This window comes from Tenrec ecaudatus, chromosome 8 (assembly GCF_050624435.1).
Source record: "Tenrec ecaudatus isolate mTenEca1 chromosome 8, mTenEca1.hap1, whole genome shotgun sequence".
Classification (NCBI taxonomy): Eukaryota; Metazoa; Chordata; class Mammalia; order Afrosoricida; family Tenrecidae; genus Tenrec; species Tenrec ecaudatus.
Genome location: NC_134537.1, coordinates 25,586,980 through 25,612,669, shown reverse-complemented (window position 1 = coordinate 25,612,669; position 25,690 = coordinate 25,586,980). Strand labels below are relative to the sequence as shown.

Here is a 25,690-nt window from a genome sequence, read left to right as displayed (position 1 = left end):
GTCGAGACAGTCTCAAAAACGCTACCTAGGATCAGTCTACGTCAACGCTAGCCGCAGGTGTGAGGATGGGCGGGTGCAATAAACAGTGTCCCCCTACTTATCTTCTCTGCACTCCCCTGATGACTAATGAGGCCGGAAAAACTTTTGCTACAAACTAATGAGCTCTTTGCATTTTCTTCTGCTGTGAAGTGTGTGTTCGCATCTGTTGCCCATTCCAACAAAATGAGTTATCAGTCTTCTTCCTATCAAATGGTGTATCTGTGTACATTCTGGATCTAAGCCGTGGTATTTGTATTCCAAGTATCGTCTAGACCAGTGGTTCTCAACCTTCCTAATGCTGCGACCCTTTCACACAGTTCCTCATGTTGTAGTGACCCCCCAACCATCAAATTGTTTCCGTTGCTATTTCATAACTGTCATTTTGCTACTGTTAGGAATCGGGCAACCCCTGTAAAAGGGTCGTTCGACGCCCCCGCCAAAGGGGTTGTGACTCATAGGTTGAGAGTCGTGCTGAATGTTCTAGGATGAAGGCAGGACGTCAAAGCTAACAAGTCACGTAGCCAGCTTTCCACAGGGTCCTGATTAAACAATCTGTCCCCAAGGCCATGAAGACATCCTCGTGTCATCTAATCTTTACTGCTTATTTTTCACGGGAGTGTTTGCTGATGATACGAAGGGGCAAGGCTCATTGCTCTTCCATACAGATTTATCCAGTGAACCCTGTGCAATGTAGGTTTGTCAGCAGATACTGTGATAATGTGTCTGGCTATACACACCTCAAAAATCCAAATAATCTTGGCGGTTTATCCAAACAATAAACTCACTACCTCCCGTTGCTTTTGACTCAGAGGCCCTGCAGAGGACAGAGCAAATCCCCCGAGAGGATTTCCATGGCTGCCACATCTTTCTGCAGCTGCTAGTGGGTTTGAACCACCGACCTTCTGACTAGTAGTCAAGTGTCTTAACCACTGGGCTTTATGCTAATGTAGAAAACTGAGATTTCCTACTCTCTAGATTGACAGTCTTGGAAACCCCAAAGGGCAGTTCTACCCACAGGGTTGCTATGGGCCAAACGGACATCTTGGCTGTAAGGCATTGGGGGGCAGAGTGCGGTGGGGGGGGGGGCGCAATACTGTGCGACCCTGCTCACTACAATGAATTACAGTCTGTTAAGGAAATTCACATCAGGGATTTTAAAATCGCGAATGGAAGCTATGTATGAGTAAACGCTGCATCTGCAGTAACTCTCAAGCCGCACACACCGCTGTCCTCGTCTATTCTGCAGTACAAATGACCGACTTTGTATTCCTGTGCTAAGCCCCGGGTGCTACAATGTATTCACTGCCTTGTAGGAAAGAGGGTGCTTTGTAAGCTGCTTCTGCTGTCTTTCTTTTTAGCTCTGGGGGTCAGCGTTATGTTGGCTTCATTAAGATACCGAGAGATCCTTTTTCTGCTTTCCGTGTGGGAAGGTTTTAAAGTATGAATTCATTTCTTTGAGATAAAAACACTATTCAAACACCATTTTCCCCCCTGGTGTCGGTTTTGGTTGAGATTTTTAGAAAATTTATTCATTGTGTCCAAATTTTCAAGTTTGTCAGCCTACGGCTGTTTTCAGCATCTTTATTATTCTAACGCCTGTGAAAAGCTGCAGTGAAAGCCCCCTTCTAATTCTTGATGGTAATGTGTGTCCAATGGTTCCAATATTTCCCAAGATGATTATGATTTCTATTAATCTTTTCTAAGAAAAAGCTTATTTTGCTCTTGGAATTCTCCCGATTGTACATTTGAGTGCTGATTTACATATGCATCCTACAAAAGTTTTGGTTGTTTTCACTACCATTCGGTTAAAAACATTTTCTAATTTCCCTTATGATTTTTTTTTCATTGACCCATGGTCACAGATGTGTAACTTCATTCCCAACAAGTGGGGAGATTTTATAGTAATCTTTCAGTTAATGATTTCAAGTTGCATTCCACTATGGCTGCAGAACATAGCAGGTATCCATCCAAGCCTCTGAGATTGACTAGCCCTTTGTTTCTGACCTAGCAGAAAGCCTCATTTGGGGAACCACTTCATGTGCCCTAGACCAGGGGTCCTCAAACTTTAAACAGGGGGCCAGTCCCTGTCCCTCAGACTCGTAGGAGGGCCAGACTACACTTTAAAAAAACTATGCACACTGCACATATCTTATTTTGAAGTAAAAAAACAAACAGGGCAAAAACACCTGTCAGGCCGCACTTTGAGGACCTCTGCCCTAGACAAAGAAACTCAGTGAGGCAGCTCTGCTTCGTGGCTGGAAGCTGGAAACCCCTCGGTGGCACGGGTCTACAGAAAACTGCCCTGTAACTCAGCTATTCACGGGAGAAATGAACACACACAGCAACCTCAAAAGCTTGTTCAAGGAGCCTCACCTTGGACACAATGTCCGTCAACAGGAAAATGAATAAACACAAATTATGATACAAACAATGTAGGGTATTCCTGAGCAACCAACAAGAATGAACCTGACACATGCAACAGTGCAGAGAGCCATTCTGTGGGGTGAAAAACCACACACCCAAAATACATGTGCTGCTGCTTATGCTGTATGCACGCTCAAAAACGGGCACACTTGCCAGAAACACAACAGTGGCTGCCTGCGCGGGCGATAACTGGAAGGGGCTTAAGGTGATGGATATTTCTGTATCTCAAATGGGGGCTGATTACATGGGTTTATACAGTTGTACACTCAATAGAATAGCATATGGTCATAGATGTAAACTCTTTGTATTTTGCTGTATACATTCTTACCTTAATTAAAAGTAAAAATAAAGGCTGTGGTCTCAGTTCAGAATTACTTGGCCAAGAACCTGTATAATGTAGACCTTATCAAATGCACCTCCTGCTGACCGCACCTGGTCCAGACTGCCAAAAACACTGTGGCTTATGTGATCTGTCTGAACTACTCACGTCTGCAGCCATATCGTGAAAAGTCATAGATGATAGGTAAATGAACAGTAATGGCTATGCACCAATAAAACTTTATTGGCAAAAATGGGCATCAGACTTTAGTATCCCATCTGCAAAAGGAAATTAGCTGTTTTGAAGCACACTCAGAGTTAGTGATACGTGTAAAGCTAGAGGAGAGAACACAGCAGGCACTCTCCACCAGGGAGTTAGGAGTATGGATGTTATAGATAACGTATGGGAACCTCTGACCCACTGCACACCATCATTTACTCAGGTGGTCAGCTGACCTCGCTGCCAACTAGCCACAAGACTGGGTCCCATCTCAACCACATCCCAGCGAAGTCTAATCTACTGGTGTGTCTATTTCTCACTCACGTCCTCTGAATCTTGTCTCTAGTATTCCCAGAATCAGTCCTGTCCTCTGAGCATAGCCTCACAGCTCCAAGTGCTCCGTCCACCTTTTCAAACCCAGGTGCCAATCGATGCCCTTACAAGGTTCCTCCCTCCCCCCTCCTTCCCCCACTCCAACCATCCCGTATTAGGCATCCTGCATTGAAATAGCTCAGCAAGCCTTTTTCAGAAGACTTATCTTGAATGATCATTCCCTACAGTCTACTGCAACTCTCATAAACTTGACTCTGAGTTCTTGGAGAACAGCAGTGATGCCTGCTTACTTCCGCAACGTCGTGTTGTAGGTCTTTATCAAGGGAGCAATTCCACCCAGGAGCTCGGACTACATGCTTTGCATAAAACTTCAGAGCAACGACATGTTGAGATCCTACATACCTTTGGCAACAGCTGCTGGAGCAGAGCTGGGGACAACTGGAGTTGGGGCCGCCACAGGCAGAATGGCAGGTGACTTGGTGGCAGAGAATGACTGGACCACTGACGACAGGAAGGTGGCACAACAAATAGAAACGTCATTTTAACGAAACACTCTGGGCTCCGGGGTGATGGTCCATATGCTAGGTTAGCACTGCCACTATGTCAATTCCGAGTCACGGTGGCCCTAACTAGAGGGTTGGAGGCTGCCAATCTTTACGGAAACAGACCACCCCATCCTTCTCCTTTGGAGCGCAGATGGGCTTGAACACCACCAGGGGTGTTTGTGTTCCATTAAGAGTACAAAAACAACTCTAGAATAAAGGTCAAAGCCCCTTGAAGAGACAATTCCAACTAACCATCTAAACTCCCATGGGTGCTTAATACCCCCCTTTCCCCCCCTGAGTCAGCTTCAGAGATGGGCAGCTTCTTAGAGACCAGTGATTGCCTGGGCTTTACTTTCAAGCCCGGAGTCGGCTTTCTACAGCTCAAGGTCAAAGAGCGAGCACCACAACACCTAGAGGGCTGTTCCCAACAGGATACAGGCATTTTCTGCAAACACGAGCCTGGACCACCAGAGGTCTGACAGCACCCCTGTCCCCCACGGCAGGGCTTACCTTTATTCACCGGCATCAGTATGGTCTGCACTCCAGACGTGTTGACACTGAGTGGTTTGAGCTGGCTGGGGATTGTCAGGACTGCCTGCTGGGGATTGGACTGGCTGGAGTGAATCTTCAACAATCCTAGAGAAAGTTAGAAGGCAAGGGCAAGTTGAAGATCAGATGCTTCCTTAAAAATCTTTGCCCTCTTTGGCATTTACATGTTCTCAAAGGAGGAGACTCTCAGGATAGTTGTTTACTCTTTCAATAAAGGAGCTGGAAACATAAGAAAAATGATGCTACAGATCTCGCAATTAAACAGCAATGTAAAAACAAGGGTTTTTAAAGCAGCTCTACTCCACAACCCTCCAGCAATACAGATGTCCATACTTTGATTTCATAAACTGCCACACTTTTAAAGTAAAAACCTCTGGCTCCTGACGACCCAAGTATTTCTAAAACTAGTTTCAAACACTCAGGGTCCATGTTCGTGGGTTCTAATCACCTGTATCTCCTGACATCATCCTGCACGCCAAACACTTCCATCGGTCTACTCACTGCCACTGAACCAACTGACCCCCAGCGACCCTTCACAGTGTTCTCCTGACAGAAGCAGACAGCCTCCTCCTCCTCCCACAGATGAGCTGGTGGGTTTGAACTGCAGACTCTGCTGCTAGCAGTTCCACACCTACTCAACAGGGGCTCCTGTCTTGTAATTTCCTATCTCTGCGCAGCCCTACATTTTCACACACCAGAATTTCTCCATACACTATTTTAGAAAGGGACAGCCTTTTCCCCATTTCCAGGTCAACACGAAAATGAAAAACATCTGAAAGAATTGTGAGAGCAGGTAAGCCAGGCACAAGGGCACACAGCATGAACTAAGACAGTGCTCAAGGCGGGAGGGGCCCCCTGGCACTGGCAGACGGCGGGTGTGAGCTACAGGAAAGGAGTCGTCCTGAAAACGCCCTAAAACAAAGCCTTACACAAGCACACTCCAGTGGCAAACCAGTTAGAGTGGACGCCTACTCTCTGATATGACCTCCCGGCGCATAACCAGGACCTACTGCTTTCATACTTTAAAACATTCATATCAAAGTGGTATACGCTGCTCAGATGAAAAAATTTTAAAAAGCACTTAAAGGCTTATAACCCCTTGGGTGGGGTGTGGGGTGTGTGTGTGTGTGTGTGTGTGTCTCCATTTGCCTCTTCTTGGTTTACACCCTTTCATTCTGATAAAACAAAGAAAAAGTACTAGATGGAAGGTAGTTTTCCTCTAGAGTTTGGAAGCACAGACTCTGCCTTCCAGCATGGGCGAGAGCTCCAGGACAAGGGCCCTTTCCTGTCTTCTTCTGATCCCCCGTAGTACCTCTTCTTCATGTCGCACCTTGCAATTTTGTGACCGTATCGTGCCTTCGTTGTGGACACTGCCTTTTGCACCTGAAAGTCCACAATGGCCCGATCCCGGGGCAGTCTTTATCTCAGTTCATTTCCTCGAGCATAACCTTCTGTTTCCCTGTTTTCTTCAGGCAGCTGTTGGCCTCTCCTGATTCATTACTCAACTTTCTAGTATCTGCTTCTTTTGTGTTTTCTCTTTCTACCTTGGGCCTTCAAATTTATTCCCGAAGTTGCATCCAGAGCGAGCCATATAAAATGTAAAGTGGAGCATGTTATTCCTGAGCCTAAAATCCTTCCAAGGCTTCCCGTGGAGTAAAAGTCAAAGTTCTTACAAACACCTACAAAGGCCTGACATGATTTGGTCCCCAGCCCAGTGACCTCGTCTCCCAGTACTCTTGGCCTGGCCCTTGCTCAATGGGCTCCTTCCGACCACACGGTCCCTTCACTTTGTTTAACAGTTTCCAGCACACACGAAATGTTCCGTTATGTGCCATGTGTTATGAAGACATCATACAGAAAGGAGTATCAGCAGCATCTTAGGACACGAGAACTTACATGGTTGCTGCACGCAAAAACTTGCTAGGAAAAGGTAATTCATTTCTTGTAAGATTAAAGGTTCTTTCCAGTTCTACTCTAGTAGCTAACACAGAGCCGCAAATATAACACAGCTAGCAGAGAACAAGCGTTCCCCAGACTAGAATTTGGCCAATTTTAATTGAGGGATGAAAATCACAGAAAAAATTTATCTACCTTAATCTTCTGCTGACGGGCCAAAAAGCAGACAGGACACTGGAGCTTGGTTTGAAGCCAGGAATGGGATAGTTGTGATAATGTATAATATCCCCTCCCCAAACTGTAATTTGTGTGTGCGTGTATGTGCATGCACGCGCGCGCACACGCACAAACACACACACACACACGACAAATAAAGCATACTCAGTGTTTTTCTGCAGACTAGTGCCAGCTGGCATATTGTTAAGATAAAAGAGAATACAGAAATACTGAGTGTTTAAAGGCTTTAGAATAATTTGAGATTGCTATGTCATCTTAATCGTATTTTACAGAAATGCTTGTATATCCCTCCTCTCTGGATTATTGGAAAACATTAGCAAAATAGATGCTTCACGCTGGGCAAAAATGTATCCACTGCCACCAGGTATCAGACATCAAAGAACAAAAAATCCTATCAGTGGGTGCCCACCTTCCCGATATGATCACTGAAGACAAACATGTGCATATGCAAATGTGGTGAAGAAAGCTGATGGTGCCCGGCTATCAAAAGACATAGCGTCTGGGGTCTTAAAGGCTTGAAGGTAAACAAGCAGCCAACTGCTCAGAAGCAACAAAGTCCACATGGAAGCACACCAGCCTGTGTGACCACAAGGTGTTGAAGGGATCAGGTATCAAGCATCAAAGAATAAAAAATCATATTATTATAAATGAGGGTGAGTGCAGAGTGGAGACGAGCCAGCCAGGGTACAGGGTAGCAATGATGAAACATACAACTTTCCTCTAAATGCTTCCTCTTCCCACTATCATGATCCCAATTCTATCTTACAAATCTGGCTAGACCAGAGGATATACATTGGTACAGATAGCAACTGGAAATACAGGGCATCCAGGACAGATGACCCCTCTTCAGGACCAGTGGTGAGAGTAGCAATGTCTGGAGGGCGGAGGGAAAGTGGGGTTGAAAGGGGGAAAGGATTACAAGAATCTACATATAGCCTCCTCCCTGGGGGATGGACAGCAGAGAAGTGGGGGAGGGGAAACATCAGACAGTGTAATATGACAAAATAATAATAATTTATGAATTATGAAGGGTTCATGAGGAAGAGGGGAGTGGGGAGGGAGGGGAACAAATGAGGAGCCGATATTAAGGGCTCATGTAGAAGGCAAATGTTTTGAGAATGATGATGTCAACAAATGTACAAATGTGCATAACACAATGGATATATGTATGGATTGTGGTAAGAATTTTATGAGCTCCCAATAAAATTATTAAAAAGAAAATGTATCCACTGCCTATACCCGGGGCACTATGGTTTCATCATTACTCATTTTGTGGCAAGGCACACAAACATTGACAAGTATAAATCCCAGGCCAACAACAGTCGTTTTGTCCTTTTTGCTTTTCACAGCTTTGTGAATTTAGAATTGCAGATGATGGATTAGGGACCTACTACAATTACCGTATATACTCGAATATAAGCCTACCCGAGTATAAACTGAGGTACCTAATTATTATCTGGGAAACCAGAAAAACTGAATGACTCGAGTATAAGTGTAGGGTGGGAAATGCAGGATGTAAATTAACACAGAGACCAGAGGGGAGAGACGGAGCGCAGCCACAGACACATCCTTACCAGTTCAGCTGCCGGCGTAAGTGAATCACTACGGGCGCTTCTGTGAATCAGAGCCGTCCACGTCATAGGACAGCTCTGATTGGTTAGATGTGCGTAAACCAACATTCAACGCCCTGCAGTGTCAGCGGGGCTTTGAACGAACAGCAGAGGAACAGCAATCACCTGTGAGATGTTACACCTCGCTGGGGTACCACTGACCCATGTATAAGCTGAACCCCAGTTTTTCACCATTTTTTTTGTGCTGAAAAACTCAGCTTATACACGAGTATATATGTTAAGTTCCTAATGATAATAGTACCAAGTATTTATAGAAGGCCTAGAAGTTGCCAGGCAATTAAAATTAAAAATCGCGACTACAAGGATCTACATGTGACCTGCTCCCTGGGGGACGGACAATAGAAAAGTGGGTGTAAGGAGACGTCGGACAGGGCAAGATATGACAAAATAATGGTTTATAAATTATCAAGGGTTCATGAGGGAGGGAGGAGCGAGGAGGGAAGGGAAAAATGAGAAGCTGATGCCAGGGGCTTAGGTAGAGAGCAAATGTTTTGAGAATGATGAGGGCAAAGAATGTACAGATGTGCTTTACACAATTGATGTATATATATGGATTGTGATAAAAGTTGTATGAGCCCCTAATAAAACGATTAAAAAATAATAATATTAAAAATCAAATCAAACTTCAAAATCCGGAACCGTGTGCACCAGGGGTGTATCCTCTCACCATACTTATTCGGTCTGTATGCCGGGCAAATCATCAGAGAAGCTGGCTTATATGAAGGATATGGCATCAGGAATGGAGGAGGGCTTATTAACAACTTTCAAGATGGAGATGACACAATCTTGCTTGCTGACAGTAAAGAGGACTGGAACCATTTCCTGACGAAGATCAAAGACTGCAGCCTTCAGAATGGATTACACCTCAATGTGAAGAAGACCCAAATCCTCACAACTGGACCCAAAGGGAACCTCATGATAAACGGAGACTAAAGCTGTCGAGGATTCTGTCTTGCTTGGATCCACGGTCAATGCTCATGGAAGCAGCGGTTAAGAGGTCAAATGACACACTGTATTAGGTGAAGCGCTGCCCAAGGCCTCCTCAAAGTGCTACAGCAAAGATGTTACATGAACAAGGACGACAGGAGAGAGGGTCCATCTGGACCATGGTGCTGACCAAGAGCGTCGACATAACCATCAAGCAGCTGTCTTGAAGGACAGCCAGAAGGCTCCCTGGAGGTATAGGTGGCGGGACCCATGTCATGCATACTGGCCAGTCCCTTGGAAAAGGGGAGGGCAGTGAAGAAGAGGAAGGCCCGGGACGAGATGGACGGACACCATGACTGCAGCAACGGGATCAAACTTTAGAACGCTTGTGAGGATGGTGGGGGACCAGGGGATGCTTGCTCCGTGGTAAGCAGGGTTGCTACGACGACAGCACCTCCTACTACCACTGTGCACCAAACACTAGCAATGACTAACATTTAAATCTTCTCAAAAAACTCAAAATACAAAAGCACCAGAACACCTCCACCACGACTTCAGACTTACAGCAACCCTACTTGGGGTTCTTTCCAGGGGCCGAAAGCCTCATTTCTCCAGTGGAGCACGGGGTTTCAACTGCTGACCCTGCAGTAGTGGCCCACAAAGCTGAGGAAGCGGAAGCAAGTTACTTCAACCAAGACAATCAGGTCCCAGGATATGTTCTTTAGGCTCCCAATGAAGTCAAAGGTTTATCTTTCGGGGACCGTTTGGTGTGGACATAAAGATTTCAAACATCTTGACAAACTTCAATCATATCACGCAAAATTACCCAATAGCTATCATTTAAAGTTATGACGCAGAACCAGCAAAGCTAATCTACATTTTATACTGTTTAAGAAAAGCAAAGATGTGTTGTGATGTTTTACACGATTTTCAATATTAAAAAAAAAGGAAACAGTAGTTTTTAAAAGTATATTATGAAATCACATTATGAAAAAAGATGAAATACTCAATAGGACTCCAGGTGGTTTCGGTTTATTTTTCCTTTTTATTGTGAATCGGGTGAAGGCCAACGGGGCAGATCCTGGTTTCTCACTCAAAACTCCATACACATTCGGATTCAGCTCACCCTCCGCCTTCCACTCCACGCACCGGCGCCGGTCCCACTTCCTCCCCTTTCCGGCTGCCATGCTCTTCCTTTCCTACCCTCTGAACTGTCCTTGGGTAAATGCTGCCCCTGGACCTTAACTGGCTGATTATCCTATTGTGAAGATGAGTTCAGTTTCAGACCTGAAAGTTGAACAAGGGCCACAGTCAGGGGGTGCGGGTGGAGGGGCCCCACCACTACCCGACCAGGAGGCCTGGTCTCTGTTATGATTTCCACATCTCTAATGGGTGAAACTTGTTCCCTCCAGTTCGTCTGAACACACGGCAATCCCACATGGGAGCTGCTCCCGTCTAACATTTAAAACCTACCCTTACACATTATTCTGCAATTTATAAACCTTCCAAAACACTCTCGCTCAAAGAGTGACAGACCACGAAGATGCAACTTACCGGACACGGTGGCTTTTCCTGAGATGGGGGCCGATGTGGACACCAGGGACGTGGCACTGACGACGCTGGGGGCAGCTTTGCAGGTTCCCACGGCCGCCTGGCTCACATTCAATTGTTGCTGCCCCGACGTCTTCATGACAGCGCCGACCGCAGATGACGGACTGAGGGCTGTTCCCGCAGACTGCTCGCACACAGAGCCAGAAACAACAGCAATCGGGAGAGAGCACTGTATTGCTTGGAATCACTATCACACAACACACCCTCAAATACTATCGTTTAGCTACTATTACCTATTTAAATGTTATGTCACTTTAAAAAGGCTTGTTTTCCAATTCAGCAGTTCTCATATTTGTATGGCTCAGGTCAATTTAAAAATAAACAAAGGAGAATTATGAGGTTATCGCATTAAAGAAATTCTCCTTATAAAAGGATTATTTCAACACCCAAAATTGTAATGTTTGGACTCATATATAAAAGCCCGAGTAAGGAGTGGGTCACCAAGTGACGTGAAGAATGCATCAGGACCTGCACGTACAGGGCACCACTACAGTTGAGCGGGAAAGTTACGACATCTGCCAGGGCTGGAGAGTGGGGGGCAACTGGCAAAGCAAGTAAATAATGTAACTCATTAGAAACACCTTCAAGATTTGAGAGTGAGAAGCTGTTCTGTTGGGGCTAGACAGCAGAAAGGCACAGTCAGGAAAGGATCTAGCACATTCAAGGAACTGCCAAGCAGAGTCCACCATGACAAACAGAAGGCAGACCGAGGGGAGCAGCAGAGGACAGATCAAAGAAGTCTTTAAAGTATGAAGATAATTCAATAGGAGAAACACTGTTTTTTAACAAATGATGGGCCCAGTGGCCAAAGTGACTATGCTCTTAGAAGAAAGCATTAGATTCAAATTTTTTTTGACCTTGGAACACGTAGTAGTTAATTGTAATACTACAAGTTAAAAAAAGGCATATAAATTGGATTTTATCAAAATTTAAGAATTTTGTGCTTCTGAAATGAAAGGAACCCAAGTATAATTTTGGGGGAAATAAGGGACTTCTACATCTAGATTGTAAGAAGCGCTACAACTCCAAAAAGACAACCCAATTAACACATGTGCAAAAGATCTGAGCAGAAATTGCTTCAGAGATATGCAAATGGCCAATAATAAGCACAGGAAAGGATGCTCGACACGGTAAATCATCAGGGAAATGCAAATTACAGCACAGGGTGCTGTCTTACACCCACTATGAGGACTGTATTAGAAAAACCTGACAAGGCTGTTGAGCATATGCAGAAGCTGGTGTCCTGTCTAACACATGGGGCATTGCACGACGGTGCATCAGTCTGGGAAACGGCTGGCCGCACCTCAAAAATCTTATCCCCCAGCAATTCCACTCCTAATATGCCTTGGAGAACAGAAAGCACGTGCTCACACAAATATCTGCTCAGAGGTACGCATAGAAGCATTATTCACAGTTGATAAAAAGTGGAAATGCTCGTTTACTGATGAATGGATAAACATAATAAAGTATGTCCATTCAATGAAATACTATTATTCTATTATAAAACAAAAGCAATACTGATACATGTTACAACCTGATGAACCTTGAAACAGATACAAAAGGTCACATATCGCATACCTTCAGTGGTGTGTAATGTGTAAGAAAAGAAGATTCATGGGCACGGGGGAGGAGAGAGTGACTATTAATGGGCACAGGTTCTTGTGGGTGTGATACAAATGTCCTGGAATTAGACAGGGATGGTGGTTGTGGTTGTGCAGCCTTGTGCATGTCGTGAAAATTGCTGCCCAGTGTATCTGGAAATGGTGAATTCACAGTATGGGATTACACCTGAAAACATAAGCAGCATGACCCACTGGCGTGCCTGAGAACATCTGGCTTACCCCCCTCCCTGTCACCTCCGCTCTCACACTACTCACCTGCTGTGCAGGACCATTTGCTGAGAGGGCCACAGCTGTGGACGTGGCAGTTGTGATGACCCCCCCGGAGACTCGCAGCATCGTGGTTCCAGGCTTTGAGAGTTGGGAGGGAGCGGGCACCGTCTTCAAGGAGCTGTCGGACATTTTCACGAGGGCTGCTTGTCCCCCAGGGGCTGTCTGCAGGCACAAAATGAACTGACTCATAATGCTGCCCTGACCTACATTTGAGACATGCTCCAGGAGTTAAGAGCCTATCCAAGGAAATCCTGCCAATTCAAACGATGAGATTCCTCAGAAAAACCCCAAAGCTATGGAGTTGAAGCACTTTTCCAAAAAATTCTATACTTTGAGATTTTTTTATCTATAAATATTTTCACCTCTAATGTAGTAAAGTAAATTAACACATTTGTAAATCACTATTTGGCAGCAGGGTCTGAAAATTATCCGGCCAATTGTTTCAAAGTGCTCATAAATGGATGTTTCTTTCAGCGTAAGGATCTGAGCTGGACAGGGCCAGACTTGCATTGCTACATTCATGGTGTTGGAGAACAGTTCTGCAGGGGAAGAAGACGTGGCAGGCTGTTTCAGAAAGAATCGGGCTCGTCGATTCTCGTGAATCGTCCCCCACGGAGCAGAACAGAGCTGCCCCACAGGGTTCCTAAGATGTACACCTGACTGACCCACCTTCTCCCACCATCAAGATGACAGCTCTGGAGCTCTGTCCTCCATGGTCGCTATGAGTCAGAGTAGCCTCCATAGCAACGGGTACCTGAAGTTCAGGGCTGGCATTTCCGTTCCGGAGAACCATTCAATAAAGTGGCTTCAATGGCCTCAAAGAGGGCCCAGAAAACTTGTTCTCTAAATGACCAGGTAAGAACCAGCATTTTGGGCTAAGTCACATGACCTCTGTGGGACACCACATTTAACAAGTTCAGGCCTGTGCTGATCACTGAGTTTTTCATGAAGGAACCCATTTGAAGCCCCAAGAAAATGGAAGTGAAAGGAAGCAAAAAGTACAGAAACCAACCCATTTGTTAACAGAAAAGCAGCATAGACAACCAACAAACTAGAAAGGCAGTTCTCTGAACAGCTCAATGAATTCTTCTGTAATCTACCCGTCTATGGCTAACATCATGCACGGGTCATTTAGAAAATGATGCTTCACTGAGTTTGGCAGTTCATTCAAATGTTAGTACATTCCCCCTGCCCCTGGCTCATCAGAAGTCTTTTAAGTATTAGCAAACTATTAAGTGCCCAGTGGTGGATACAAATTTTAGCAAAAAATAGTTCTTTGATGACAAATTCAATCTGTCCTTTAGTGAATCTTTTAGTTAAATCTAAATAACCATGGCTTGTCGGTCACGTTCACAACAGAGAACAATGCTTCACGCGTGAAGTGTTCACACAGCTTTTTCCAGAGAACCAAGGCCCTTAAGGGTGTGGCCAAGGGCCGGCTCTCCGTGCACTTCCTGCTGCACATGATGCAAAACGCACCTGTCCTCGCACAGGTCAAGTTACCACAGAGCAGTGTGGCAGTTTTCTTAATGCTGCTGCTGCGTGTGAAGGCAGAGAACACAATGACAACACTTGGACAGTGGAGGCCAAGGTCATGATGCATGTTAAGGTAGCAGCAGTCTTGCCCAAGCTTGCTTTTGTACCACCAGTGAACACGACGAAAGAAGCAAGTACTTTTATCATTTTACTGTGTAAAGAGTCCGAGCTTCGGGGAGTCCTTGTTCTCAGAGGCCTCCGGGCACCTTTACATCATGCTTTGAGAACTGCTGACATGTCAGTAGTTGCAGGAAAGGCAGTTTACAAACAAAAACAAATCAACAAAAAAACTCCCAGGTGGCTCTGCTGGGTAAACACTGGACTGCTAATGGCAAGGTTGGTGGTTTGAACATTCCAGCTGCTTCACTGATGAGAGCCTATCTGCTCCAACAGATTCACTCTCAGAAAACCCATACAGGGTTGCTATGAGTCTGAATCTACCTCGATGGCAGTGGGTTTGGTTCAGGATCATATTGTAGGAGCCCTGGTGGCTACTGGTTCCAAGTTGGGCTGTTACCTGCAAGGTCAGCAGTTTGAAACCACCAACCACTCCTTGGGAGATAAGCATGGTTTTCTACTCCTGTAAGTTAGTCTTACGTCATACAGTGTGAGATATGACAAAATAATAATTTATAAATTATCAAGGGTTCATGAGGGAGGGGGGAGCGGGGAGGGAGGAGAAAAATGAGGAGCTGATGCCAGGGGCTTAAATGGAGAGCAAATGTTTTGAGAATGATGAGGGCAATCAATGTACCAATGTGCTTTACACAACTGATGTATGTATGGATTGTGATGAGTTGTATGATTCTCTAATACAATGATTGAAAAAAAGAGTCTTGGACACCCACCAGGGTAGTTCTACCCTCTCCTACAGGTTCATTAGGAGTCGAAATTGACTCAACGACAGTGAGTTATTTTGTTGTTGTTCTTTAGTAAACCTCATTTTGTATTTTCTCATTAGATTTTTTTCTTTTAGATAGTTTTATTGGCTTATTGTTCACATATCATACAATTAGGTCGATCATATTAAGAGATTAAATGTTTTGGGATTCAACTAAAGATTCTCTTACACATGATCTTAATATCCCTCTTTAGTTAAGTCCCTTTGGCTCTTACTGTAAGATGCTAAAGAAATATATACCAAGCCCAGTATAGGATTTAATTACTGTAGGGGGTATTGTGAAAGAAATCACCTATTAAACTATTCAGGGTCTCCTACTTGAAGTCTCTCTAAAGAAAATTTAAAATAAAGTAACAAATCTTTCTGCCTTTTAAGGAAATGTGTGTGATTTTTCTGTCCATAGAGCAGGAGTCTTACCACGCTTCTCATTCTGCTCAGGCTGCCACATTTGTACGTTATAGTAACTGTACAAAGCCTTACTGTTCGTCTACCCAAATAACCCCCTGGGATTCTCTCCTCATCCTACTATCTCTCCCGAAGTAGTAAGGTTTCATTCTTGGTTTTCTATACTGTTTTATTACTGAAATTCTTAAATTTCTTCATGGAAAGAGGTAAGTTGTAATTTAAATACGCTTCAGTGTTTATGGAAAATTCCATTACTTTTCCAGTGAATTTTTGAAACGCCCTCCCTCCAGGTGTGACGATCCCGTGTCCAGGGAGTGTGCGTCGACTCACCTGTGTAAACAAAGTGGTTTTCTGTCCAGAGATGACTTTTAGCGTCTGTTGTCCTTGTGCAGAAGACGTGCTGACACCCAGCGTCCCCTGGACCACTGAGCCAGTAGCCAGCTGCTTTCCAGACGTCTGAGGTGATGGCTGCCCAACTAAAAATGTGCCCTGCGTTAAGAGACACACAACAAACTCAGCAACAATCTGTTCAACTCCAACAATCTGCGCTCATCCTTTAAGTAATCCTTCAACTCTGCAACTTGGTCCAAACCATGGAGAAGAACCGCTCTGCTGCCATTACCAGCTAGCTTCCTCTTCCTAGATGCCACCCTGCAGCTGAGCACGCGGGCTGACACACTCAAGTTGGAGCTCTAGTTTAGGTCACACGCTCTGCCGGGGAGCTGATTCAGACTCAAAGGCGATTCTACAGACAGAGTAGAACTGCCCTTTTGGTTTTCCAAGATTGTAAGCATTTACAAGAATGGAAAGCCTCCTCTTTCTCCTAAGTGACTGGTGGGTTCAAACTGATGACCTTGCAGTTAGCAAACCAACTCCTAACTCACTATGCTACCAGGGGTCGGTCCTCAGTTTAATTCTTCCAAGTTTGATTTGATCCTTCAGGAAAAACTCCTGGAACCCAAATTCTATTTCCTTCCTTAGAAATGTTAGTAACAAGAGGAAGAAATTAGAAATGTGTCCCTAATTTTGAATTTCTTCTAGCTACTACCATCACTTGATGGTGTTACTTGGGCTTCTCCTTTCTAGAAATAGATTCTCAATGACTACTGTCTTCTGCCACATGGGTTTGGGGGGCAAGCAGCACAGTGGAAAGCACTTCTGAGTCACAAAGATCTGGTTTTAAATCCAAATCCTGCCACGAGTTCAGAAAGGACACTTGCTTTTGTTACTACGTCTCTCTGAATTCCTATTATGTCTTCCATCCAGTCAGTGGATGGCTTATCTCCCACCAAGGCTGCTGAGAGGGTTAACTTAAATGAGGGAGCCAACAGAGTGCACACCACTTCATACTGTGTGTGTCCATCCGGCACATGGTAAGCAATGGGTAACTGTGAGGCATTCCTGTAACCACTGGCCACCTAGCCTGGTGTACTTCACATCTGCTGACAGAAAAAATTTAGGGAGGGAGGAATAAAAGAAACTGCTGAAAAGTTGAAAGTGCAACTTATATATCAACAACTCATTAAAGATTATAAGGAATCTAGAGATACTTAAAAGTATATGGGAGAATGCGTGTAGGTCATATACAAATATACCATGTTATACAAGAGACTGGAGCATCCCGGATTTTGGCGTCTGCAGCAGGGGTCCTGGAACCAACCTCCCTTGGCTATCAAGGGACAATTGTAATTTGGAAAATTCCTGGCTTAAATGCCAATTCTCAACACAAAACATGTCCAACAAAGCATTTGCAATGTGGCAAAAGTGTTCATCTTTAGTCCAGAGCTGTGAAGGGATACTGAAGTTTTCTCACAGGTAACTCGACCATGCACAGAATGTGCACAGGGCTCACGGGAAAAAAACACACCCGGTCACCACCACTGGATAATGCACGGGTTAGCTGTCGGCAGTCGATGCCGACTCCTAGTGACCCTATGGGATGGGGTAGAACTGTCCCTGTGAGTTTCTGAGACCGTGACCCTCTACAGGAGTAGAAACCTGTCTTTCTCCTGAGGAGTGGCCGGTAGTTTTTAATTGCTGACCTTGCAGTTAGCAGCCCGACGTGTAGCCACTAGGCCACCGAGACTCTCTGCCTTCTAGCTAAAGGCAGTATTGAAACACGAAATGACTGAGAAGATGGCAGACCTGGGGCGTCTGCTTCAGGATGTAAGATGTGTAGGTCAGGTGCTGGGATAGCCCTCCAGGGCCAGTGGTGCTCTGGGTTCCACCACTCCCTCCTCCTCCACTTGAGCTGCCGCCGCCGCCGCCTCCGCCACCAGCACCAGTACCAGCACCAGCAGCTGAGCCCGACTGGAGATCTGAAAGTGCAGAGATTGAGAATAAAGTCACAAACAGGGCCAAGCAAAGACTGTCTGGGAGGCCTCTCCTCTACAGCACGCACCATACCGTCCTTTCTCCTCCCCATTATCCTCCTCTGCTGGGCTGAGCAGACTGAACTATATTGACTTTCTATTAAATGACACCTGACTGCATCAGCTGAGACAAAGGAAAGGCTTATCCCCCCCGCAGGTGTTGCTGTGGTTGTGCGCTGGTGAGTCTTCTAACCAAGTGTTGGAAATTCCCCAACACTGACATTTGCCCAGCCAGATGCTGCCCGACGTTTTCGGCATGACCTCGTTTCAAGGGAGCTGAAGAAACTGGTGTCCATACAGTCCACTCTACTTGGCTCTAGAAGCTTTGGGCCCTCTTTACAGCCCTCCAGGAGCCCTCGTGGCCCACAGGTTGCCCACTGGGCTGCTGGCCCAAAGTCAGAAGTTTCGAGTTACCAGCCACTTCGCAGGACAAAGACCAGGCTTTTTGCCCTCATCGAGCGTTACGGCCGGGGAACCCATGGGGGCAGTTCTAGGGGGCCTGTGAGTTGGAATGGGCTTGATGGTGGAGTTTGATTTGTTGTTTTTGGGTTTTACGTCCCTTCTGGTGATGATGCGTGTAGAACTACCTAGAACAAGAATATCCGGAAGCATGAGAGCTCAACTTTCTTTCCGTGGTTCCTGTTGGGGGAAATTCTACTCTCTACAAGACTCTCGGGGAACTCAGAGTACTATTTTCTGAGATGTCTGCTTTTTTGATAGACCACTGCTTAAGTCACGATGAAGAAAAGCCAAGGCCAGAGGACCATTAACTGGTAGCTAGCTCACACACAGCATTTGGGGAAGGCGAGTCACTTTACAGGCTCCTAACCGCTACACCCATCTGAGTGGATTCTAGTCCTAGGGGTACGGACTCCCTTTACGCCGTCAGTACCACCCAAACTACCTTCCTAGTGAGGTGTGCTAGTTCCACGGGGCTTTAGTAGGACTAGTGTACCGCGGTGGTGTAGAGGGTAGCGCACTAGATGTTCTGCGAGAAAGCTGGGTGTGGGGGGGTGGGTGGGGGGAGTCTGCACTGTAAGATTCACCGGCTGGGACGTCGTGCCCAGAGTCCCTGGGAATCAAATCGACTTGAGGGCAGTGAGCCTGGTTTAGTTTTGTTTTCTGAGTTTTTCATAAGACTTGCATACTAAAGGCTGAGTTTGTATTTCTTTCCATTGTCTATTCTTGAAAAGAAAAGAAAGCCAAAAAACAACCATCACCAAGTTGATGCCAACCCCCAGTGCTTTGAGACTCTGCTTCTGAGGCCGTACGTGTTTATGGGAGGCAGGCAAGTCTTATCTTTCTCCCTCAGAGTGGCTGGTGGCCTTAAACTGCTGACCTTGAGGTTGGCAGTCCAATGCTTACCTGACAGTGCCAGCAGGGCTCCCTAAAGCCAGCCTGTCTCCACAAAGGCTGGCAGAGACCCCTGGTCCCATTCTTGCTCCCCAACTCCGTGAAAATGAAGACCTTCAGCTACTGGGCGCAGTGACCTTCCCAAGGGTCACCAGGTGGTGGTCAGCTGCAGCAGTGTTCTCTGCCTTCCTCATGCCGTGACCCTTTCATACAGTTCCTCATGTTGTGCTGACCCCCAACTGTAACAGTACTTTTGTTGCTACTTCATCACTGTCATTTTGCTACTGTGATGAATTCTGTGACCCCTGTGAAAAGGGTCGTTCGACCCTCAAAGGGGTCACGACCTTCAGGTTGAGACCTGCTGAGCTACAGGAAGCACTCAACAGCCAGTTCCCACAGGCTTCTCCAAATAGCAACCCCCACCCCCATGAGCCATGTGACCCCAAACTCGAAGAAGGAACTCAAACAAGCGGTCACGGCCTAAGCCTATGATTGTTTCAGTCCGTTGAGTTAAACCCTGGGTCTCTCAAGCCCATTAGAGAGCTCTATGGAAATGCTTCCTGAAGCAGGACTCACCCTGCCGCCCCCCCCCCCCCGACTGAAGAGATTAATACCCACAGCTTCCCCCCCCACACCCTCCGTAAGGCCGTCGCGTGATGGACTGACTTGCACTGTTGGTAGCTCGCAAGATGGCTCCTTGCGGGATCAGCAGCAGTTTGCCTTTTCCTGAAGGATTCTTGCTGTTGGTGGTGAGGTAGAGTTTGGTGCCAGGAGGCAAATTTGCCAAGTTAGCCAAATTGGTGGCTGGTAGCTGCAGCGTTGCCATCACTAAAATAAAATAGTAGAAAGTAAAACTGGAGCAGAGAGCAAGGTTATCTCTTAGATACAGGTTAAATACAACACTTTATAAGCCCTAATGTCCTCCCCCCACTATCATGTACCCAATTCTACCTTACAAATCCGGCTAGACCAGAGCACGTACATGGGTACAGATAACAGCTAAAACATAGGGAATCCAGGACAGATAAACCCCTCAGGACGAACATTGAGAGTAGCTATACCAGGAGGGGAAGGGGAAGGTGGGGGGAGCTAGACAACAGAAAAATGGGTGAAAGGAGACATCGTTCAGTTTAAGACATGAAAAAATAATTTATAAATTATCAAGTATTCACGAGGGAGGGAGGGGGGAGAAGGAGAGGGGAAAATGAGAAGCTGATACCAAGGGCTCAAGTAGACAGAAAATGTTTTCACAATGGATGGATGGTGATAAGAGTTGTAAGAGCCACCGATAAAATGATTTTTATAAATAAGTAAGTAAAAGTGCCGGCAAACGGTAAACTCTACCGTTTAAGTTTCCTGCATGCTTCACGGGCTGATCGTCTCAACACCACTGCTGTTTAAAAGACCGCAGGCAGGCTACAAAATAGGAGTCTGCTGCATGAGCGACATCTGCGCAGTGAGTCAGTTCCAACTCAAAGAAAGTGTACACACACAGAAGGAAACACTGCCCGGCTCCTCCCCATTGGTCTTATGCCTGAACCCACTTTGCGACACAATGGGTTAGGCCACCCATACAATGATCGATCACCCTATCACCCTCTCCAGAGATGAATGCAAGGTGCCCATCTGTATCCAAATCCTCTGTCATCGAGTGGATTACAACTCACAGCACCACGAAAGGACGGGCAGACCTCCCCCATGGGTTTCAGAGACACTAGCTCCTCACCGGAGTAGAACCCCCCGTCTTTCTCCAGGGAAGCAGCTGATGGTTTTGAACTGCTGACTTGGTGGATCTCAGCCTGTGTGTAACCACTACTCCACCAGGGCTCCCTCCTTTGCAGAAAGCCTCTTTAATCAGTGTCTAGGAATTTGGACTCCCTCACTTTCTAAGAACTAAGGCGCATGACTGTCAACAACTGGCTCTAATTAAGCTCCAATTAATCTTGTTAAAATGTCACCCAAGCATAAGGGCTTTCACCAACTCCCAGAGAATGTACTTCTCTGTGACTGCCACACTTGGACATATGGGGATTTAAACGGAAGCCTAGCGGGCTGCAGGGGTCAGCCGCGGGCACACACCTCCACCACGGCGAGTCTGTGCCCACTGTGGTCGTCATCCTAAGGCTGTGGCTGGGAAGCAGGGGCACTGGATGCTGTGTTCAGAATGTTCGGGACTGTCACACTCAAACAGCACCACGCTTCCCAAAACCCTATCCTCCCATGTGCACGCGCACACACCCACACCTGCCACCCCCCTCTGTCCCCTGGAATTCCTGCTGCTCTGCCTGTATTTCTCTCACCTCCAGCTTTCAGACCCTACCACCTCTGCACCAGGGACACCCTCTGGAAGGGCTGCTTTGGATCTTACCCACGCACACACCTCCTTGCCTGGGGGCCAGGGCCAGGACTGGGAGATTTCCCTTTTTTGCTCTCCAGTTTGGCTTTCAAACCATTACTCTCTGCTGCATAGGAGAGCTCTGGGCTCCTGCGCGCAGTGGTTTTCACCCTTCCTCAGGCCGTGACCCTTTCATACAGTTCCTCATGTGGTGGTGACCCCCAACCATAAAGTTATTTTCATTGCTACTTCATAACTGTCATTTTGCTACTGTTACGAATCAGGCGAGCCCTGTGAAAGGGTCCTTAGACCCCCAAAGGGGTTGTAACTCATAGGTTGAGAGCTGCCTTTGAGGCTCCTGGCAGGTGACCACCAGTTTACCCCACTCACTTGCCTACTTTTACCAAAAAAAAAAAACTGACTCCCAACTCAAAGGCCATCTACTCTTCACTTAACGGACAGTCTTGGTACTTGATGACAACAGTGACAAACATCTCCCTGTGTTGCGTCTTAATGAGGCAGCTGGCATGGCAGCAACAGCTGTGGAGTGTCACTTCTATGCAGGGTCTCCAGTTGAGCTCTGGGAAGCTGCCCCTCCTACCCACCCCTACAGCGGGGACAGGCGTCCTCCGAGGCCAGCTGAAGCCTACAGCCCTACAGCTCAAAATTACCTTGGGGCGCTTGGGAGGGAGGACAGAGGCATCCGGGTAAATGCACACGAGCTTCCGGACAACCCAAAGTGAGCTGATCTGGACCTGAAGTCTGTGCCCTGATAGGGCCGCCTGGGCAGCCAGGTTCCTCACACCTTTACGGGGAGCCCAAGCCACAAGCCTGGCCAGGTGCAGAGGGCAGAGCAGGGCATGAGGGTGCACGATGAGCCCTGGAGGCCACCAGGCCAGAGGGAGGTGAAGTAGTTCTGCCCTGGGGCCTCTACTTCCCTTTCTCCAACTCTGCCTCCTCCCACCAACGTCTCTTACTCTGTGCTGTGTGAGCACAGTACCTCTATGATTACCTTATAGAAATGAATACAATATGGAACAAGTCGAAAGCCTGGGAAAAAGGAGGAGGGGTGGGGTGGAAAATAGGAATCCCTTCATTTTTCTGTAGTGACTATTGATTAACACCCTACCTAATCTTTGGAACCTAACCGTGTGGCTAAGCGCGGAACGATGATTTTCTCTACCCTAGCATGAGGCTGTCAGGCTCCACGACTACACTGTAAACCCGTTTGACTCGCTGCCTCTTGAACAAACCCTCTGAACTCCAAAGACCCAGCTCAAGCGCTCATTCCTCATGCTCAACGTGACACCCTCAACTCGCAGCACCAGCAACAGCATCGTCTCTGACATCTTTCTTTAGGACATGGCCACCTTCTATCCTTCCAGGTAATGGCTCACGGACCCTCCAGAGCAGCAGCCCGTCCTAACCTAACCAAGCACCACAAAATGCTGCCAAGGATAAGGTGATCAGACGTCCCGATTTTTAACCATTTTTTCCGCATCCAGCAGCGTTTTAAAAAAGTCCCAATTTTTGGAACGAATGCACGACAAGCTAGGGTCTACAGCTTTCAGCTGCCATGTGGCTATTTCGCCAGGATATGAGTTTTATCAATGGTGTCCCGCTTTACCAATGTTAAAATCTGGTCACCTTAGCCAAGGGTGAAGTACCCCCCACATGGGAAAGGGGACAAATGAGAATTACATTTCAGGCTTGCAAGCAATGTTAAGAGGTTACATGAAAAGGGAAAACATAATCCTCCTTATACCAACCTACTGATGTTTCCCACACAGAATCAAATCACGAGCACAGACATTTCTGAAAGAGTCTCTGATGGGTGCTACTTACCCGAGCCTTGGGCTCCAGTCTTCTGAGGGCCAGCAGTAGAGACCTGAGCCTTGGTGAGGGTCTGAACTGGCTGAGCGACGATGGTTCCCCCACCTCCACTCACGATGGCTTTGGCAACTCCTTGGGTCACAACTTGCTTTGGACCAACTGCTTTGGCAACGGACGAGCTGGCCTTGGCTACAAGGATCTGGCCTCCACTGATGGCCACAGCCTGTTTCACTGCTGAAGGTAAAGTAGTCCCAACCGGCACCCCAACAACCTGTTCAAACAGAGCAGAGGGCAGCAGAGCTCCACACAGGCCCACAAAGAGGGTATCTGTCAGACAGGGAGGAGGTGCGTGGTGGAGCGAGACCAGAGAGAGAGACCAGACACACATCTGGATCCATTCACACTACATCGTTAAAGATGGTTGTCTCAACCGCAGAGCTTTTTGTGACAAAAACTTCACGGTGGTTATGAAGTAATGTCTTTTATAGAAAATTTGGAAAAATACAGAAATATTTTAAAAATTCTATTCATCAAAAAACCCAACAACTCTCGACATTTTCAATGTATTTACTTCCAATTCTTTTTAGTATGCATTTCTAAGACACAGAATTGGAATCATACTATATACAGAACTTTGTATTTTTTGCGTTGTCAGCATACTGTAAGCATCTTTCAAAAACATTTTAGGTAACCACTTGTAGTAACATCTTTAGAATGGCATGCCATAATCTGTGTGAACATTTCACTGCTTGGGATTTTAATTTTAAACTTCCCGTCGTCACGACAAAGTTACGAGGAGCACTTTCATACACACGCTTTCGTGCATATCACCACACACTTTTAAATACCTCAGTTGTCCAACTCAATCTGTCTCAAATTCCTGTCTGAACGCTGAGAAGTTCGAGAACAGAACATTGTTTTCCATAGGAAATAATGGAAAACCAAGTAATTGGCTTTGAGGTCCAAAAACCACACATACATTCACCATGGAGGCTCGTAGCCTCCATGCATGTCACGGTCTCTGACACGCTGCTATGGTCCCCAAGCCGTTTCTAACTTACCAAGTTAACAGTACCTTTCAACCTTTTCAAAGGTCTGGTTGTTTCGTGGTTAACGATTTCACACCTTTCGCTACATTAGCCGCTTTAATCACATTTTCCCTCTAAAAATGCTGACACGTCGACTAAGCTGTTATAGTCAGCCACCAAATCAGACAAGGATGACCTGATGCAAACTGCTCAATGACGCCTTTCCTTCCTCTGCTGCTGTTCTGTTTCCTCAGAGTGGTTGCTTTTCGAGCTTGGCTGTCTGACCGCTGATGTATCACCGTATATCTTTTTCAGCAACCCTTACGGGACTCCAAATGTGATCACTTCCTGTCACTCTGGACCGCGACCCCCCCCCACAGGTTTGTTACTCAGACACAATGTGACACCTCTTCCAAGGGGCTACAAGAGAAGAGGGCTAGCTTGCTGAGCTTCTCTCCTAGCTTCCCTCTCCCTGAAGGCAGGCAAGTGGTTACAAAAGTTTGAGGAGAATACTTAAGTGAAAAAGACTTCCAGGTTTGGTTTAGTACCCAAATTGTCAGTTAGAATAATGTGGTTCTGAAGTACTGTTATGGGAGTCTTTCAAGTAACAAAATGCCAAGGGGGTCCTTTTAAGCCGAAGTTCAGAGTGAAAGGTTAAGTTAGAAGACACGATCTGATTAATGATACATTCGTGTTTCCCGCTCTTTAGAAGGAAATCTCACTGCCGCCAGCCAATTCTAACTCACAGCGAACCCCGTGGGTTTCTGAGGCTGTAAAGTTAGCAAGGGCACAGAGCCTCGTCTTTCTCCCCAGGAGTGGCTGCTGGGTTCAAACTGCTGACCTTGTGGACAGCAGCCCAACATGTCGTCCACCACACCACCAGGCTCCTAGGCAATACACAACTGTCGCTTTTAAAGGCAAAAAGGCAAGTAGGAAGTACTTTTCATGTATCAGATTTGTAAAAAGGTCTAAACTAGCTCAAGAATTGATTGACGGGTCTGGAGAAACAGGAACTCTTAATTCACTGCTGAGAAAGGTCAATCTGTAACAGCTCCTCTCGACAGCCGCTGCACACCTACACCCCCACTGCGTGTCATCCGTCCTGCTCAGGAATAGTTCCCAGAGAAAATCTGAAGACACCGGCTCAAAGAAACATAAAAAAGAATCTTCAAGGTTATCTACAACCATCTACATCATGTTCAATTAAGAAAAAAATCTGTAAACTATAAGCTCTCAACGTCTGTAGACAGAGGGGGCAGACCTTGGTTAGGATGAAGGACGAGTACGGTGCACACACAGACTGAG

At 46.3% G+C, this 25,690-nt stretch overlaps 1 protein-coding gene across 5 annotated transcripts in view; it reads right to left on the bottom strand.

Annotated features, from left to right (window-relative positions):
* Positions 1-25,690, bottom strand: part of YEATS2 (YEATS domain containing 2) — a 92,066-nt gene that overhangs the window by 10,384 nt on the left and 55,992 nt on the right. For 4 of the 5 annotated variants that reach the window (XM_075556112.1, XM_075556111.1, XM_075556114.1 and 1 more), the window contains 8 exons: positions 23,370-23,628; positions 19,856-20,017; positions 17,610-17,782; positions 15,795-15,953; positions 12,608-12,784; positions 10,674-10,854; positions 4,390-4,515; positions 3,737-3,835 (listed from right to left, as the gene is read on the bottom strand). In XM_075556112.1, coding sequence (XP_075412227.1) covers positions 3,737-3,835; positions 4,390-4,515; positions 10,674-10,854; positions 12,608-12,784; positions 15,795-15,953; positions 17,610-17,782; positions 19,856-20,017; positions 23,370-23,628 — 1,336 coding nt within the window. Of the gene's footprint in view, positions 1-3,736; positions 3,836-4,389; positions 4,516-10,229; positions 10,407-10,673; positions 10,855-12,607; positions 12,785-15,794; positions 15,954-17,609; positions 17,783-19,855; positions 20,018-23,369; positions 23,629-25,690 lie in introns of those variants that run through there. The other variant, XM_075556115.1, reaches the window with a different exon arrangement.